The sequence below is a fragment of the Typopeltis vanoorti genome, chromosome 15 (genome assembly GCF_054136105.1).
Source record: "Typopeltis vanoorti isolate ZY-2024b chromosome 15, IOZ_Tvanoo_1.0, whole genome shotgun sequence".
Taxonomy (NCBI): domain Eukaryota; kingdom Metazoa; phylum Arthropoda; class Arachnida; order Uropygi; family Thelyphonidae; genus Typopeltis; species Typopeltis vanoorti.
In genome coordinates this window covers 634347-653232 of record NC_143563.1, presented here as the reverse complement: position 1 = coordinate 653232, position 18886 = coordinate 634347, and the positions used below count along the sequence as shown (strand labels likewise).

At 38.7% G+C, this 18886-nt stretch overlaps 2 protein-coding genes across 2 annotated transcripts in view; one reads left to right on the top strand and one right to left on the bottom strand.

Annotated features, from left to right (window-relative positions):
* Nucleotides 1–12900, top strand: part of LOC150098292 (growth arrest-specific protein 2-like) — a 28706-nt gene extending 15806 nt beyond the window's left edge. Inside the window, exons 2-4 of the mRNA XM_090405118.1 lie at nucleotides 4665–4803; nucleotides 11260–11567; nucleotides 12778–12900. Of these exons, the coding sequence (XP_090261244.1) occupies nucleotides 4665–4803; nucleotides 11260–11567; nucleotides 12778–12900 (570 nt within the window). The remainder of the gene's footprint in view (nucleotides 1–4664; nucleotides 4804–11259; nucleotides 11568–12777) is intronic.
* LOC150098291 (uncharacterized) overlaps nucleotides 1–18886 on the bottom strand; it is a 171637-nt gene that overhangs the window by 112103 nt on the left and 40648 nt on the right. The gene's annotated exons all lie outside the window — the stretch shown is intronic.

Genomic DNA, 18886 nt, shown 5'->3' with positions numbered 1-18886 from the left:
CCATAATGAATACCTTCTTCCAGCACCGAGAAGTCCATAAATATACCTGGTACAATGATACACTAGAACAAAGGTCTCTGATTGCCTTCTTTATAGTCTCAGCAGACCTATTTTCCTCAGTGTTGGACGTTCGTGTGAGAACAGGGGCAGAACTATCAACTGACCACCACCTTGTTGTGTGCACTCTACGGCTTCAGAAACCAGATGCTACTATCAACGCTGATAGGCCTAAGCAGCTATACCGCGTGAAATGGGAGGTATTGGAAAATGAGGCTGTGAGGAAGAATTTTGCAGATGACATTTCCTCCAGGTTCAAAGAGATTCCCAAGCATACTGCAGATGTTGAGGAGGAGTGAAAGCTGCTCAGAACAGCTGTCACTGCCTCTGCACTCTCATGCTGTGGCAGAAAGCGGCTCGGCGTGGCAACGGGCAGTGAGAAAAGGACACCTTGGTGGAACCAAGAAGTTCAAAAAACTGTCCAGACAAAAAAGGAGTCCTACCTAACATGGATCAGGTCACCTGATATGCATTTTCCGGTATGCTGAGGCAGTAAAGACAGCAAAGCAGAAGGTTTGGGAATCCTTTGGAGAAAGATTACACTCATCCTATGCAAATGCAGACAAAGTATCCTGGCAGAACATCCGCCGCCTTCGAGGGAGGAAATCGTGCACAGCAAGGGCAATTAAGGCCTCTGATGGTGCACTTTTAACAACCGAGAAGGATATACTTCACAGATGGAGGGAATACTTTGAGAGCCTTCTTAACCCGGGACATCCAAGAGGAGCAGATCGGGCCAATGACTAGTCTCACAGCAGAAGAGGTCCATTTAGTAATAAAATCGCTAAAATCGGACGAGGCTGCTGTCGATGATGAAATTCGGCCCGAAATGCTAAAAGCCTTAAATCGAGACGGTGTTCTCTGGATGACTGGAGTGTGTCAGGCTGCTTGGATATCTGGGCAAGCACCAAAGTAATGGCAGACAGGCATAATAATACCAGTCTTCAAGAAGACTGGTATTATTATGCCTGTCTGCATTTGCTTGTATTATTATGCCTGTCTGCATTTGCTTGTATTATTATGCCTGTATTATTATGCAAGAAGGGAGACCAGAAGGATTGCAGTAACTATCGTGGCATCTCTCTGCTCAGCCTGCCTTGAAAAGTGTATGCTAGGTGCTTGGAAAGATGGTGCAGGAGCATAGTTGAGTCAAAGTTCCAGGAAGAACAATGTGGATTTCGTCCTGGTAGAAGCACAACTGACCAAATATTCACTTTAAGGCAACTCTTTGAGAAATCTTAGGAATATATGACCGGGTTCCTCGGGATAAGCTTTGGCAAGTAGTAGAGGTGTATGGAGTGGATGGCCAACTATTAGCTGCCATCAAGTCCCTATATGAATGCCCAGAGTTTTGTGTCAGGTAAAAAAGTCTGAACCTTTCACAGTCTCCGCTGGCCTCCGCCAAGGGTGTGTTCTGTCACCCCTCCTTTTCATAATATTTATGGACTGGATTGATAGGCACAGCCGAGGCAGTGAGTGTGTGTCAGAATTGGAAGATGTAACATTGGACGTCTGATTTTTGGATGACCTAGTTCTGCTTAGCTCTTCCACAGATGACCTCCAACAGACCCTGGATATGTTTGTAGCTGTTTGCGCAGACGCCGGAATGAAGATCAGTGTGGCCGAAACTGAAACATTTGCGGTCTCAAAAGAACCATCCCAGTGCACTCTACATGTAAGTGGAGTCCAAATGAGGCAGGTGGAGAAGTTTAAATACCTTAGGTCCATATTCACGAATGATGGGAAATGGGACGTAGAGCTAGATACTCGAATTGGCTTAGAAAGCTCAATATTGCGGGAGCTTGGCCGTTCGGTAGTACTGAAGCGGGAGTTAAGCCAGAAGGCAAAGCTGGATGTCTTCAATACAGTCTATTTCCCCATCCTCACCTATGGTCATGAGAGTTGGGTAATGACCGAAAGAATGCGGACACGAATCCAAGCGGCTTTAATGAGATTCCTTCGAGGGGTTGCGGGGCTGAGAAGACTCGAAAGAGTCAGAAGCTCTGCAATTCGGGAAACCCTCAATACTCAACCGCTGCTTCTCCGTGTTGAGAGATCACAGTTACGTTGGTACGGGCACCTGAACAGTATGCCACAAGAGAGGCTCCCTCAGCACGCCCTCTTTGCCAAGCCAGAAGGTGGGAGGCCATTTGGAAGGCCAACGACTCGCTGGATAGATTATATCCAAAACCTTGGGTGGACACGTTTGGGAATCCCACCAGAACACCTGAGCTTGGTGGCAGAGGATCGTGACCATTGGAAGTTCCTCTTGCAGCTGTTGCCCCCACAACCCAATTAGGAAAGGTGGGCCTTGAAGATGTATGTATGTATGTATCAAACTGAAGAAACTCACAGCATACACAGAGACCTTTCATATTATCCCCAAAACACAATATGGTTTTCAGAAAAATAAGAGAACAACATCTCTCTTGGAAGACTTTACAGACATAATTAATACCGCCTTAGACAAAAACAAAATTGCCATGGTAGTCTTTACTGATCTAACTAAAGCATTCGATACACTCACACATCAAACCTTGTTAGAAAAGCTGAGGCATGTTGGAATAGACGGGCTTCTGCACAGGTGGTTTACAAACTACATTCAAAAGGTAGTTTGTAAACCACCTTTTCAAAAGCATATCACACGTATAGGGTCAAACCGAAGCAGAGAGCTACCAGTAACCTGTGGAGTACCACAGGGAGCTGTACTCTCCCCAACTCTATTCAACATTTACACGCACGATATTAATCAGCTACCTCTGAAAGGTAAGATATTCCAATACGCAGACGATACAGCTATAATATCCATCCATAATAACACAAGCATAGCCCAAACAAATATGCAACATGACATAAATCTGATCACATACTGACTCACGAAAAACTCCATACACCTAAACTCAGAAAAGACAAAATTAATGATATTCAGAAATCCACTGACTTGACCAGTTGATAACAAATATATAACCATCCAACATCCACTTTCCAACATAAAAAAACACACAGAACAGCAAAACCACTACAATCACTCAGGTTGAAACAATGCGATACCTTGGAATTTACTTCGATGCAGATATGAACTGGAATAGCCACATAAACCATCTACACAACAAACTCCGAACAATAAGTGGCAAACCCTAGAGGTTAAAAGACATAGTTCCCATACGCCTAAAAACACTAATATACAAAGCACTATGCCAAAATATACTAAGATACGCTATAACAACGTATAGTTTCTGTGCACTCTACAAAGTAAATAGATTAATGTCGCTGCTGTACAAAATGATAAAACTGATCTTTTGGCAACAAAGAGAAAATAACGACCTTATATACATTGCAATTTCAGAATACAAACTACTAACAGCAAAACATTTATGTCACTATTCAGCTTTGCTAAAACATTATTTCGATGCCAACTAAAGGACAGTCAGAAATACATACATACAAGACCTCAGACAACTAATTATATCACATATAAATACAATAATCACTACGGAAAGGCCATGCGAAACTTCTACATCCCAGACATGATAAACAAATTACCTTTTGAACACAGAAACCTTACAAACTACAATAGCCTGAAAAGAACTCTAAGCACATACTGAACAAGAAACACGCACCCAAAATACCATACAAACGCAATGAAACACAATATATTCGTTCAGGCTTCCAGTTCAGTGACGCATGAAGACATTCCAAGTTGTCGTGTGTGTGTGTGTGTGTGTGTGTGTGTGTGTGTGTGTGTGTGTGTGTGTGTGTGTGCGTGCGCGCGCGCGTGCGTGCGTGCGCGCATGCGAATTTCTCAATCAACGGATGCAGTGGAAATCAAGCCAATTAAACATAGATTTGATTTCACAGCTTCCGAACACAGCAAATAAACCAATAAATAATAACTGGTGTCATCCTCAGATAAGCTCACAAATAAGCTTCGAGGATGAAAGCTGAGAAAATACATTTCATCTTATCCACGATAAAAAAAAAATAAAAATAATAAAATAACTGTATCAAATGTAATCAAATGCATATAATGTACGTATCACATGTAAACAAATGTATGTAATGTTGTATCATATGTAATGATAAGTATGTAATGTATGTATCATATGTTATAAATTATTATAATTATTATTGCGAAAAAAATTATTATTATTATTATCAGAATACATGAATGTATCAAATGTAAAGAAATGTATGTAATGTTGTATCATACGTAATCAAAACTATGTAATGTATGTATCATATGTAATAAATTATTATTATTATTGAAAAAAATATGTGTGTAATGTATTTGAGACAATAAAAAAAAATCATGCGACACCTCCAGGGAGTCCAAAGACTCATCGAAGGTGGGCACTACCCTACAACTTTCTATCTCCACCACTCAATCTACCAACTACAACGAACCTACTACCATCATCATCATATACACCTGCGCCATCTACCGCACACCACTACCACCACTAGCATTTTCATGACAATGACAAACATCCATGGCCGCGACGGGATTCGAACCGGCAGCCTTGTATCACATCCAGTATTATCAAATTATTTTGTTCTTTGCACCAAAAAGGAAGACAAATTTCGCTATTAAATATTCTTATTTATAGGTTCCTGCCGTAAAGCTAAAAGGCTGGGATGATGCAAAATCGGAATCATTCTATGCAAGAGATAATATCGCTACCTTTGTCAAATGGTGTCGGCAGTTTGGCGTACACGAAGCTGTCCTCTTTGAGTCGGAGGGTCTAGGTAAGAATTTATGAATGTTCTTTCGTATAGGGAATATATATATACTAGAACTTTTTTATAGAAATACATACAAGTGAGATTTTAATACTTAATACACACTTAAAATGAGATTTTAGCTGACATTCCTATATATATATGTGAAAGTGTTCTTTGAACGTATATATATATACGTTCAAATATATATAATATAATATAATATAATATAATATAATATATATATATATATATATATATATAGGAATCTCACTTTAAGTATGTATTAAGTATTAAAATCTCACTTTAAATATGTATTTCTATAAAAAAAAAGTTCTAGTAAAAATAAAACTAACATTAAGAATTCAATTTTTTTTTTAGTTTTTATTTATCTCTTGGTTTCTGTGTAACCATATAAAGGAGGGAGGACGTGGAAGTTGTGCTGTCAATTTTTAATTAATGCTCCAACAGAAAACTTTCCATTGGCAATATCAGCATATTTCTAAGGATTTCTCTCATGTTTCGATTATTTGGAGACTGCGTGTGGTACACAGAATCTGACTCGTGTATTTACGCCAATCAGATTTATGATACGTTTCTGAAAAGGGTATGAATGCGCACATGATCCGTAGCATATTTAACTTCCTACTTATCTTTCCCCCAGGGGAGAGAGAGCAATATGTTGGCATGTTACGCACTATTTACGTAGCTTTTTTCTGATCCCAGAATTACACTCGAGGCAATTAAGATGACGAGGCCAGAATATAATCTCTCCGATTCTTTATAGTACATCTACTATAATATAATCATTTAAATTCTTTGACATGATTTTGCTTCCATACTCCAAGGCTGAGTGGATCAAGATGTCATTTTCCTGATGAAGAAATCTTTGAACGAAATCCGGTTTACAATGAGAGGGATCCATTTTTCGTACAGGCTAAGTTATTCTGTCTCGGACCTTAGAAAGTAAGATGGTGTTCACTAATGACGGAACCGAATTTTAACTCCAGCCAACAACACAATTTAGTGACGATCAGATACAAATGACTGAGATGTCAGAGAAAAGACTCTCTTATCGAAATCTGGTTTATGATAAATTTAGCCAATTTGCGTATTTGGACATGGAGCCTAATGCCTTACACACAAATGGAAGTCATGATTTCTTTTTTCAATACGATGTGTTACTTTAAATGTTCCTTCGAATTATATTTAATTTTCAAAGTGCATTTTATGATTTCAGAATGCAATGTTTAGCAAAGAATAAATTGTGCATCAGTGCCATTTAGGCACCATTGGTTGCGTGATATTTTACTACACATTTTCTAACCTAACCTTGCTGGCGTGTATGAGTGAGTGAAAGCGATTATGAAGAATACTCATGAAGTTTGTTTTTATTCAAACATCCAATAAGCAGGACAGACTGGTGGTAGATTCATACAGAGCAATGAAATGTCACCTTCACGACATTCACGAACACTCCTGTCTGGAGTTGAATGAACTTATTATGTCAGGTGATATCATATCTTATGTGAAGATGAACGGTCAGCTATTTTTAAATCATACTGAACGGGTGAAAGTTATGATATTAACTTCACGATAGAGGAATCATTGGGACACAGAAGCTAGGACTCGAAATTCACAGGACACATTGCAAAACTAGTGAACACAACACAGTAGACGGCGTAAGAATGTGGAGGATATGCAAATAGAACACGTGGGGAGGGGATGAGATTTCTGCATTATATAAGACCTTGAGCAGACCACAGAAGGATTACAGATACATACATTTGTATCCATGGAGTTTCAGGGAGACGAAGGAATTGTGGAATGGGTTGAAAGACAGCAGTATCAGACTCTGAAACGTTGGCTGACGATAGATAATTGCTGAACTGATATACACTGCATGGTAGAGGGAAAATGACAAGACGAGATTGAGATGCATTCGAGACATGATGAGACGGCAGGAAAGAAACTGCAACAGGCCTGGTTGGTTGGATTGAAATTTCGGCCAACGCATCTCAGGCTATGATGTTAGGTGTGTTCTCCGATCAGCCGGTTGGTGTAAGAAAACCCACGTTTACCGAAGGAAAAATCTCGAGACCTCCACATAAGATTGTAACTCACTTTACCAGGAAAGCAATCTTTATGAAGATTTCTCGCTTCGATATGGAACTGAACACACTCCTTTTCAATCAAAGGGTGTCCTTATCGCGACTGCGCAAACGAGCCAATCCATAAGGTCAAATAGTTTTGTTTGGCAGAGGTTATGTAACATATGAAAACAGCAGCTTCTGCATATGTGGCAAATTAATCGGTGCATGTTAGTCAATAAGTGACGTTATAGAATCGAAAGGCGCGCTATTAACTCTCAGACGTTGAAGTTCCACTAGATTTATTATTATTATTAAGACAGACAGACAGCCCTCCAATGAGTCAAAAACTCAACGAGGGAGGCCACATGCTACACGCACCAGCTGTCATACTTATTCTTGAATCCATTCACGCTAATTCCACATTGAACATCCAACGGCAATCCATTCCAATCACGCACCACCCTATGAGAGAAAAATCTAGCCCCTACCCCTTCTTAACGGTATTCATTCTCAGCTTCCAAGGATACCCTCTTGTTCTTTCCCCACTCTCCATAAAATGAAAAATCCCATCAAATGAAATCCTGTACGACCCTTTCAGAAGTTTGTAAGTCGCAAACATCTTTGTCCTGTTTGCTAGTGTCTGCAGCCAACAAATTCTCAATCCGTCTTCATAATCAGCATTCCACAATCGTGATATCATTTTTGACACTCCCCTTTGCACTCTCTCCAATATATCAGAATCACCACGAAAACCAGGAAACCAGACCTGCACGCAATAGTCCAAGTGAGGTCTTATTCTTTAAAAAAAAAATAATAACACAAATAAAAGATTGAAATAAGCGATATTTTAATGCATTGTGCATACGCTAAACAGGGTTGTTGGGAAAAAAAAAGTTGACGTCCTGTATACGATTTGCAACTGTGCCAATATTCAAGTGTTTCTTGAATCAGTATTTATATTTCTTATTATATTTCATAATAAATTATAAGTACGCTATTGTAAGTGGGGATTTATTAATTTATGGCACCAGCTTGTTAATAATCGGAGTGGTGTCCATCGAGAATTAAAAGTGTAGTGACAAAAGCTGGCTAATTTTCAGTGATGAATGCTTATTTAATTGTACACTGTAAAGGAAAGAAATCAACAGACACTTCCACTGGTAAGGGGCATCGTGCCATGTAAACCATGCAAACTGATTTCAATCCTACTGAACATCTATGGGATGAACTGGAGCGTCGGGTGAGGTACGGAACATCCAGTTCCCACAACAGTCCAGGACCTCGTTATATGCGTACAGGAAGAATGGTCTAAAATTCCAATTGAATAAGTTGGGCGCCACAGCTGTTTGTTCCTCACACTGTGATATCCGGTGATTTTTTTCCAAGCAGTAATTCGGCTTATACTGATACAGAATCGTATGACAAAATACACATTTTCATATTCCAATAAATATGCACATACATCGCATAGCTAGATTTCTCATAAAAGAAAGATGTAAAACTTCGGAGTCTTTCCTTCAGTTACAGAAATCCTGTGATAAGGATATTATCGTCGTTGCATTGATGTTCCGAGTTTTTCTCAAGGTTACAACTTCCATTCATGTAGCAGTTACTTAATGCAAAGAAACAAATTCTTGCGCTAATAATTATCCAAATTTATTTAAGCATGCCAAAATTTCACCTTCGTTGCTAAGATATATTCACACACACACACACACACACACACACACACACACACACACACACACACACACACACACACACACACACACACACACACACACACACACACACACACACACAGAGAGAGAGAGAGAGAGAAAGAAGTCCTTGTGTACATACACAAACGATAGCCAAAAACAGCAGCAATATCATACAGTTGTAATTGGTACTCTTCATGAACACGGTGAGCTGATCTTAAATGTTAGGTTTAGGGTCCTCACAAGAATTCTCTTCCAATTTTTTGTTATTTTGAGGGGCTTGTATTTGTTTATGTCGGGAGAATGTTGTAGAGGTTTCTTTTTTTGTTGTTGCTGTTTCTTTTTCACTGAACCAATGATCAAAGTGGATGGTATGGTCAGCAATCCCAGAGCAGCTATAGGTATTGTCACTAAACTGAACACATCAAGCATGCACAATGAGCTTCTCGATAAGATAAATACAGACCTTTGGACGATTCTTTTAGAAGCCACTGATGCTTCAGCCAAAAATAAATTAAAACAAACAAAATTCCAAATCTTTTTGAGCTGAATATAAAATAGGTTGATTAAGACTGTTATGGTAGGAACCATGCGGTTTGTTTTGAGTATTTTTGGAAACAGTCAATAAGAAGCCACACAAAGGAAACAGATTTGTAAAATTTTAGTTTCTTCTCATCAGGTCACAACAAGCGGACGCTCTAAAAGAAATACCGTGCCTAAAAAAGATATCTACGGTTAATTCCCCATATATTGCTAATAACATCGCTGAACACAGAACATGTGAAATGTGATCAGCCCCTCCAAAATAAATAAATGAATGAATAATAATAATGGTAATAATAATCATAATAAATAACACGTCTGAAATTCGCGCCAGTTCGAAGTCAGCAACAGGATAGAAGTAACAATATTTGATTACAGTGAAAAGTAAGCGCAAAGAAGTTATACCCTGCACACACACACAGACTTCCAAAACTGGCTGATATCACGTCCTGATTCCTTTAACCTATTCAGAAACATAAACCTTACAATGACATCCAGATTTAATGGTTGCCAAGAATCCACAAACAAAACTCCCACTCAACCATATTGATTTTCCTGCATATAAACTATGGCCAAAAATAATTGCATTTTAACCTTGCCTACTGCACATCATCCTGAAAGATTTCGACATTAGTTTAAATGTCAAAATATAGCCCACTATATTAAATGTTTAAAATATCCCACTTTTTACTAATTTCCCTCTAAAATAAATCTGAGAAGTAAACCAGAGTCTTTTCCTTCCCTACCTCCAATATATCTTCTTCATTTAATTTGCCATACACTCTGGTTATTTAACTTGTTCATTCCTCAAAAAGGCAGATAATTATACCAGCCTCATAGCAATAGTTGTTTACGCCATAAAAACTAAAACAAACAAACTCTTGAAAAAAAGTTTAAATAGAGATATTCAGATATTTGAAGACAATGCAAAGTGGTTGAGAGCGATGAGCATTGAACCACTTATAGTGCTAGGGGAGGATTTGAATACTATGGGATTGCCAAATGTAAGGTTTTGAAATTTTAAAGACCATGTTAGAATGCACTGTGTGCAATTAGTGTGAATATGATGATGAAGGTGGAGGAGATAAGAGCAAGTGGTGATGGTGTACAAAGATTTAAAATTTAGTGTAAGCGTTGCTACAAGTATGAGGACCAGACGGCATGTATTATGGCAATGAGGCCATATACATGCCGAAGTAAAGAAATCGATCCACTATTCAAGGTTCAGACAAGGTTACATATCGGCTTCTGTGCGCAGATTTGGTCACCTGGCTTTTGGGGAAGGGGTGACATTTTGGAAGGAGTACGCAGAAAAGTAATTGTGCTGTGCTGTGCTGAATTCTGTGGAATGTTGGGTATAAAGCCTGGCTGAGGGAATACCATTTACTGAGCCTGGTGAATAGAAGGCGGCGGGAGATATGATTGATTCGTAAATGAGTAAAAAAGGCTTGTGCCAGAGTGGAAAAGAGAATTGCTATAGAGAAGAGTAGAGGGAAACTGGTAGAACAGAGGCAATTCCTGGAAGGTTATATAAGGAATATCTAATAGCTCAGTTGTATGAAAGTCCAGGGATGACAATAGAGGAACAAACAAACAGATGCTCTGTTGCCCAGCACGTTGGTATTTGTGTATTTATAACTTGTCCTGTTCGTATGAATGGAAACGTCACCGACTGTTCAAAACGTATTGCTCTACTAAACGCATCACATACGATATTTCTCAAATATTATTATTTAAAAAAAAAAAAGAGTAAAGGTGTCATTGAAATTTACATTGCTAAATAAACACCTATGCGGTTTATGAAAGAATAAAGCTACAATAAATCAAATATTCTCATTGAGAATTCTAATAGAAAAAATATCAGAATAGAATGCACTTGCATCACTCAGTAATATATTGCATAAAACATAAGATAAGAAACTACTTACGTGAAACTGTATTCATAATTTAATATTCGACCAAAGCTTATAAATCGCATTAAAGTGTGATTAATAAACTTTGCCGACAAACCAAAAAATTAAATTAAAACATTTTGGAGACTGAGTGGGCAGTCTCCAAAATGTTTTAATTTAATTTTTCTACTGAGGAAGTGTATTACACACAGTATATTAATTAATGAATTTTACAGAAGACAATTTTTTTTTCAGTTCATCATAGTCAGGCAAGGACTGTTATTCTCTGCCTTCTGGAAGTAGCAAGGATTGCAAATAAATATGGCATTGATCCACCAGGACCAATCATTCAAGATTATGAAGACAACGAAGACAACTATTCTACTGATTCTGATTATGATTCTGCATCATCTCCATCACCCTGTATTCAGTTACGAGCAAGATCAGCTTCCTTAAGTAGAATGACAAGTCCAACTAGTACTTTAACTAGAAATGTTAGTCAGGCAAGCAGATGCAGCACACCACCCTCCATCCGTAGAAAGCTTACAGCCTTGGATAACAGAGTAAGTATCCACACCATGAAAAATGGTGTGTGTGTGTGTGTGTGTGTATATATATTAGGGTTACCAAGTAATTTTATAAGCTTGGTTATTTAACTCCTAATCCCAAGTATGCAAACAATTACCCAACTTTACAATGAGTTGCCTTGGTGTTGTACCATCTTTAGACTTGAACTATGTTTTAGGTGCAAACTTAATTGTTTGCATACTTGGGATTAGGAGTTAAAATAACCAAGCTTATAAAATTACTTGGTAACCTTAATATACAGTATCCCCAAGTTAAAATATTAATTATATATATATATATATATATATATATATATATATATATATATATATATATATATATATATATATATATATATATATATAAACCTGATGTTCAGTATATTAATACTTAACAAAACAAGTAATTTTTCTCGATTTTTAAGAGTTGTTTCTTTAATAATCTAAAAGTTTTTTTAAAGCATAAACAAAGGTATTGAGTGGAAGTTTGATTCTGGATATTGTAGATGCCATATGGAAAAATTATTTTTCAGGCAGGCTGAAGTAGGGAATGGACCTACTGATAGGGAAATGATTAGTGAGATAAGGTGATATTTAAACTTGTCAAACCAACTTGTTTTCCAGCAGTGTAGCTATTTTTTTTACTTATTTTGCATAATGAAAGCATTACTTGTGTAGCTAGCATCCTCTGCACAAAACCCCCAAAGATAGACTTAAATTCGAGTCTAGTTGCCAAGAGGAGGAATTTTTTCTAAGCATTTCTTTAACCGATTTTCGAGTTAGTAGATCTCTTACATGAACAAGCAGAATTTTTCTCCCGGAAACTGGAGGTTTTCGTCCCATAAAGTCAAGAAAATTGACTGTAGAACCCAGATTATTTCAGAACAGTAGCACATTCTGTTAGGGTTCAGTACCAAGAGATGGCAGCACTAGTTTTCCCATCAGTTCATCGGTGGCAGCTTATAATTAGTGACAGTCATGGGCCAGCTACTATCTCTAAATGAATACCGGTGGAGATTGAATTGGCCACTAAGTTTCCAAAAGCAAGATAGGGTTAAACGGCCTCGCCTACTCCGTATAAGGAAATAAAAGGCGTTAGCTAATTATTATTACTTAATATTACATCAATTAGACACATAATAGTTTTTCTGTGTGAATATATTAGTTTATATTCCAATGTTTTTAATATATATCAATAAAATTTCAGGTCATTGAAATAGCCAGCAGTGTTTGGAAGGACATATCAAAGATAACAAGGATTGGTGATGGCCGCTACTGCATTGCAGGAAAGTCTGTTTATCTTCGAGTAAGTTTTTTTCCCCTACTTTAACATAAAGACAATTTTATAATCACTGACACCACAGAGTTATGAAAATTGGGTTGCACTCATTTATTGCTTACTTAGTGTATTATTTCTGTCCACTGTGTGTGTTTCAGTTGGTTTGTCACCATTACAGAAGGAAAAACCCGAGTTTTTGGGAGAAACAATTCCTGAAAATGGTTAACTTGACTTCAGTTAAAAAGGCTTAAAATAATCTTCATAATCTTGTAGATCTCGAGCCAAAATTTAACAGCCCACAAACATGTATTAATGTGCTGCATGTCCTTACTTTGTAATGGGTCTTCTGACTCCGGAAATACCGTTATAATAATAATATTGCTAAGGTAGTTAAGTCAGCACAATCAATAACTTCACTGTGGAAGGAAACACTTGGTAACTTTTATGAATAAAATTGTATTCTTCCACTTTACATAAGGCTTTGAGAAGACCATATGTACACTACTGCACTCATATAAGTTGCTTAGGGTTTCCTTATCTGAGGAGATGGTGAGAATGAAAAAAAGGTTAAGTAGTAGGTAACCAATATAATGACAATTATGGTAAGAAAAATGAAAAATGCAGTATGAGAAAGGATTTGAGAGTCGGGTCAAAGATAATCTAAGGGATTTCTTCCCACTATGTGGTAACTGAGAAAAAGAATAATTAGGGAAGAGTGACAAAGGATGCAATGGAGTTATTCAACGAGCATCTTTTTATATCGATCCCATATATGAAAAGTCAAGGGACCTATAAGACATCGGTGCCATGTGCTAGGTGTACATGAGGGCTGAGATAGAAGTTTATTGATGCCTTATTTATTTTTTATTTATTTATTAAGAGTTTCTGTTCCCCCACTCTTCCCACATGCAATGAGAATGATATCCACAAAGAGAAACCAATCTCACTGTAGGGGGGGGGGGGGCTGTACCCCGAATGTACCCCATTCGAGGATACAACAGTAAAATGGTACCGAAGTCCGGCTGCTGGTTAGTACACGGGACCGAAAAATCCTGAAACCACGTATTTTCCCAGTTAGTGATTGGAGGGAGACCAAATACTGTGGCTGCAGGGGAGAACTGTCTAGGCCACGTATGGACAAACAACTGACTCCCCTCTGTGTGGGCGATGTGTTTGCGAGTCTGTCACCTCTCACCACATGCCCCACTTCCTTTTTTATCTCTTCCTCATCAAACACGATGAACCACAACCGAAAGAAATGCGTTTTTACCGCTGATCTCAAAAATTCTCCCACACAAATTAGTTCAAAAGAACCCATAAAAACATCAAAAATCGTACTAAAAATCATAAAACAGAAATCCAGCAAAACAATCTACAAAGACTAATTCTTACAAAAAAAAGTAAAAGTTTCCACATCCATTTCACCAACATTCGTGTCCTAAAGTAATATAAACGATGTGCACCATCACCAACAGTCATCTAAACCTGAATTACTGTTCCTTTCATAACCCCAACTGGCATCATCATCACAGCCACTGTACATCTCAACTGCCCAAACTACACATTACATAGCTCTTTCCGCCACAAGGCTGGAACTTATGTATTCGTAAGAACCGACATACCATGCTAGAGACGAAAAATCTTTCAGTCCCCCCACAGTTTGATCTTCTTTGGCCCAAATGTTTCCTACTAAATCAACCTGTCCATTTTATGTTCCCTCTATCGCTCTCCAAATTCCGTCAACCACTATGACCACTTCAACTTTTTCCCTCCAAAGCTCGACTTTTTAGTCTAAGTATCCTAATACTGAGGTCATCCTTCAATGTTCATAACTCATATTGGCTCACCTTCTCGAGTTTCACCGATGAAGCAAGCAGGGATACTGAGGTGTTAGCCATCAACAACGACCTATCTCAGATCAATAATCTTCCCACCAGAATACCAGACAACCCCCCCCTTCCAATTTTCCAAAACACACTGGAGATGTTCCTAACAAGCTCATCTTCCACAGTATACCTGAGAATTGCTCTCAGGTATACTGTGGTTGTCAGTTTTCCTCTTGGAAACTCAGACCACAACCTCATACAAGTATCTTGCTGCAGAACAACCTAGGCCCATCAGATCACAGTCTCGTGTACTTTGGCACTACAAGCGTGCTGAGAGAACCTCCGTGACTTCCATTTCTCTTTCCCATGGTCCAACCACTGCTTCAATTCTCCTGATCCAAACACCTGCTCAAACCGAATAACAGAAATTATCTTCACAGAAAGGATTTCATCCCCTGTTCCACTCGAAATTCTTAGCTACCATCCAAGTGTTGGTTATCAAAAATATGTGACAATACTGTAAAAAGAAAAAACCTTTGCTTACCACAACTGCTCAAGACCAAAACTCCACCTTCCCTCTTGGCATATACTGCAGCCCACAACAGTTGCAAAAGAATCATCACCAAGTCCAAGTCAGACTTTGTTGGCTTCTCTCCGAATTCCTGCACTGATAACCATATTTCCCATAGTTTTCTGAGGACTATGGGAAACACAAACAAGGCATCTGGTCCTGAGGATATCCCACCTAATGTGTTAAAAATGTGCTCCAGGGCTAACACCTATCTAGTATCATCTCTTCAATCTATCCTATTCAACTGGCATCTACCCAACGACATGGAAACAGCTCAATATCCAGCCCATCCCAAAGGTGATGAAAGTTAATAAATTGATCTCACTTCTGTTCTCTCAAAAATTATGGAGGTCATCAGCAACCGACTCGTGAACCACATGGAGACACACCAATTAATCATTGACCAGCAGTATAGATTCCACCACTCACAATATACAACTGATCTTGCATTCAACACTCACCTATGGACTCAAGTTATGGAGTCCATAGGTGGTGAAATCACGTGGTTGCCATCGACATTTCAAAGGCATTTGATCGGGTTTGGCACAGGGCCAACTCACCAGACTGCCATCCTACTCTGCAACAGGATCGCCAACTTTCTCACTGGTCGCTCACTACATGTTATGGTGGACAGCACATACTCTCCTAATATTTCCGCACCAATGCAGTACCCCAGGGCTGTTCTTTCATCCACTCTCTTCCTTTTGTATATAAACAACCAGCTATAACAGACTTCCAATCCTATCCATAACTTTGCTGACAACAGTACACTGCATTCTTCCTTTTCATTCGACAAACGTGTTAGTGCTCAAGTATTAGAATCATCAATATCTACCATGAACAGGGACCTAGCAGATCTCTTGGCTATATCACAGTGGGGCAAGAACCTTGTAAACTTCAATGACACTACAACCCAGTTCTGTCTGATCTCTTGCAAGAAAGAGCTTGCATCCCTTCCTCCTACCTTCAGTAGTACTAAGCTATCCAAACACTATCAGATTTCCCTTCTTGGACTGACTTGCACCTCCAAACATTCCTGGCACAAGCACATTTCAACTGTAGCTTCTGCAACCGCCAAAAAACCTTTGTTGTGTACTTTTCCGCACAAGATTTCTTCACACCTTCATACTACTAATTCTATACAAAGCAAAAATCCTCAGCCATGGAGTATTACTCCCATATTTGTGATGGTGCATCAATATCGTCTCTAAGATTGCTCGATTCTATCCAGAAGAGGGTAATCCGGCCAATTAATGATCCCTCTCTCACAAACCCATTTCAATCTTTTTCTCACAGACGTTCAGATTCTGCCATGTGCCTCTTCAGATACTTTAATGGTCAGTGCTCTGTTGAACTGACCATTATTATTCCTCCATTTTCCGAAATCATTAAAACAGAGCCACTGCTAACCAATACCCTTTTACAAGCCAACTTAAAACTCACCAAACCATCTTGACTGCCTCCTATTTTATTCCATCTACTTCTGTCCTATGGAAGTCTCTCCCACTCTGCCTTCCCCAAAGACTACAACCCTCAGCTGTTCAAGCAAAATGTGATCAGACTCCTCATTTCTTCTATTCCTCTTGCCCACACATGGCATTTACATGCTATAGAGACTTCCGTATATAAAAAAAAAGTTGCCGGTTGTTGTTGTTTCAGAATACTTCAGGAGGAAAACTGTTCCAGAGGTGGACGAAATAAAAGAGAATGAATAGAAGCAAGTTCGTTGTGTTTTTGGAGTTGTGCAGTAAATGGATGTTGGGAAAGTGCTGCTCTTGTATTAACTGGGTGCAACTGAAACTAGAGGAATGATGGTTAGCAATTTACTAGAGCTGTGACCATGAAAGTACCCGTAGAACAGACAGTGCCGAAACACTGTACCTGTCAGATAGAGATTGAAGTGAATTTATAAGAAGGATCATCTATGAGCCTTGTTGCTCCCTCAGAATAGTGTCAAGGATTTTAAGGGAAGTTTTTGGTGCACCATCCCAAACATATGAGCAACATTCTAATTTGTATGAACTATATGAACTAATTTGGAATTTACATATAGTTAAGTTGGCTGGATGTAAAATAGGTTCTTGAATGAAAGAGAATTATAAGTTTCTTTGATGCTGAGGAGGATATTAATGTGATGTGTTTATGCCAGAAGAGATGAATGTAAACGACAGTCCAAGCAGAGAGAGAGAGAGAGAGGTGACTGGTGATTTGTGTATTACTGATGGCAAGACTATTACTAAATATGTATTACTAAAGGCAAGACTGTGTTTTGGTAGCATTAAACATAACAAGGTTGTCCTCACCCCAATTGAAGGACAGTAAATCAATGTTAAAGCACTAGTCGTAGAAGATCTTGAAGTCTGGGATGTCAGATTACTACATGCTGTGTCAAATGAATAGGACGAAGGGAGAGTACTGTTGTCTGCGAAGCTGTGGATAGAATTAGTGGTTATTGGTGAGTAGGTCATTTATGTACAGGACAAAGAGAGAAGGCGATAGGACTGCACCTTGAGGTACACAAACATTGGTGGTGAAATTCAAAGAGGGAGTAATCTACCATGACTTGCAGAGAACCCCAACAGAGAAAGATAGCTACCCAATTACAGAGCATGGCAGGGAGACCAAAGGACAGCAATTTGTTTAGTAGATACCACACACGGTTGAAGGCATTGGAAACGTCATGGACAACGGCACAAGTTTCTCCCAATCTTTCCATGGTATATGTCCAGTGATGGGTGATGTAAGCTACAAGGTCATCTGTGGTTCTTGAATGCTGGAATACGTACTGGTGGTCGCTGATTAATTGGTGAGCCTTTAAGTAATGGAGGAGTTGGATATTGATGAGTCTCCATTATTTTGGAGAGGACTGATTTGATGGCAGTTGATTGGTAGACTTCTATTGCCTTTTTCTGGAATAGAATGGATATGAGATGGCTTCCATGCATTGAGATATACATTATAGAGATGATACAGGACAGGTGTTAGCTCTGGAGCACAGTGATTGAGAACAACTGGAGAGATGCCATCAAGACCGGAAGACTTTATAGTATCCAAGTTATTTAGTAGAAAGTTTTTAACTTGAGTTTATTGTACATGAAAGATACCAAGAAATTTTATACTTGGTTTTAATCCTTTTCCCAAGGAAGCAAAACAAGGTTTTGTGCGTGAAATGGATTCATGTCTGAGCTACTTGTATATAGAGGCTGATGACTTCATATCACTTGCCTTAGTATGTATCCCAAGGCAAGTGATATGAAGTCATTAGCCTCTACATACAAGTAGCTCAGAAGTGAATACATTTCACACATAAAACTTTGTTTGCTTAATTGGAAAAAGGATTAAAACAAAGTATAGAATTTCTTGGTATCTTTAAAGTTATTTAGTAGTTCGACTTTTTCTCGGAAAACTATAGGAGGCAATGCTGCTTGGATTCGGGTGTATGAGAAGGTTATATCCCTTTATCTATCTGTAGGAGTTCAAGGAAAATAGTGGTGCCAGGATCTTTGGATAAAGATAGTGGTGCCATCAGGATGTGAGTGAGAGGTGGAATTGCAGGAGAGCAGAAGTTGCATCTGAGGGCCATAGCAAGGGACCAGAAAGCACAGCTTCCATTTGGACAGGAAAAAAGTTTCCTGCCATT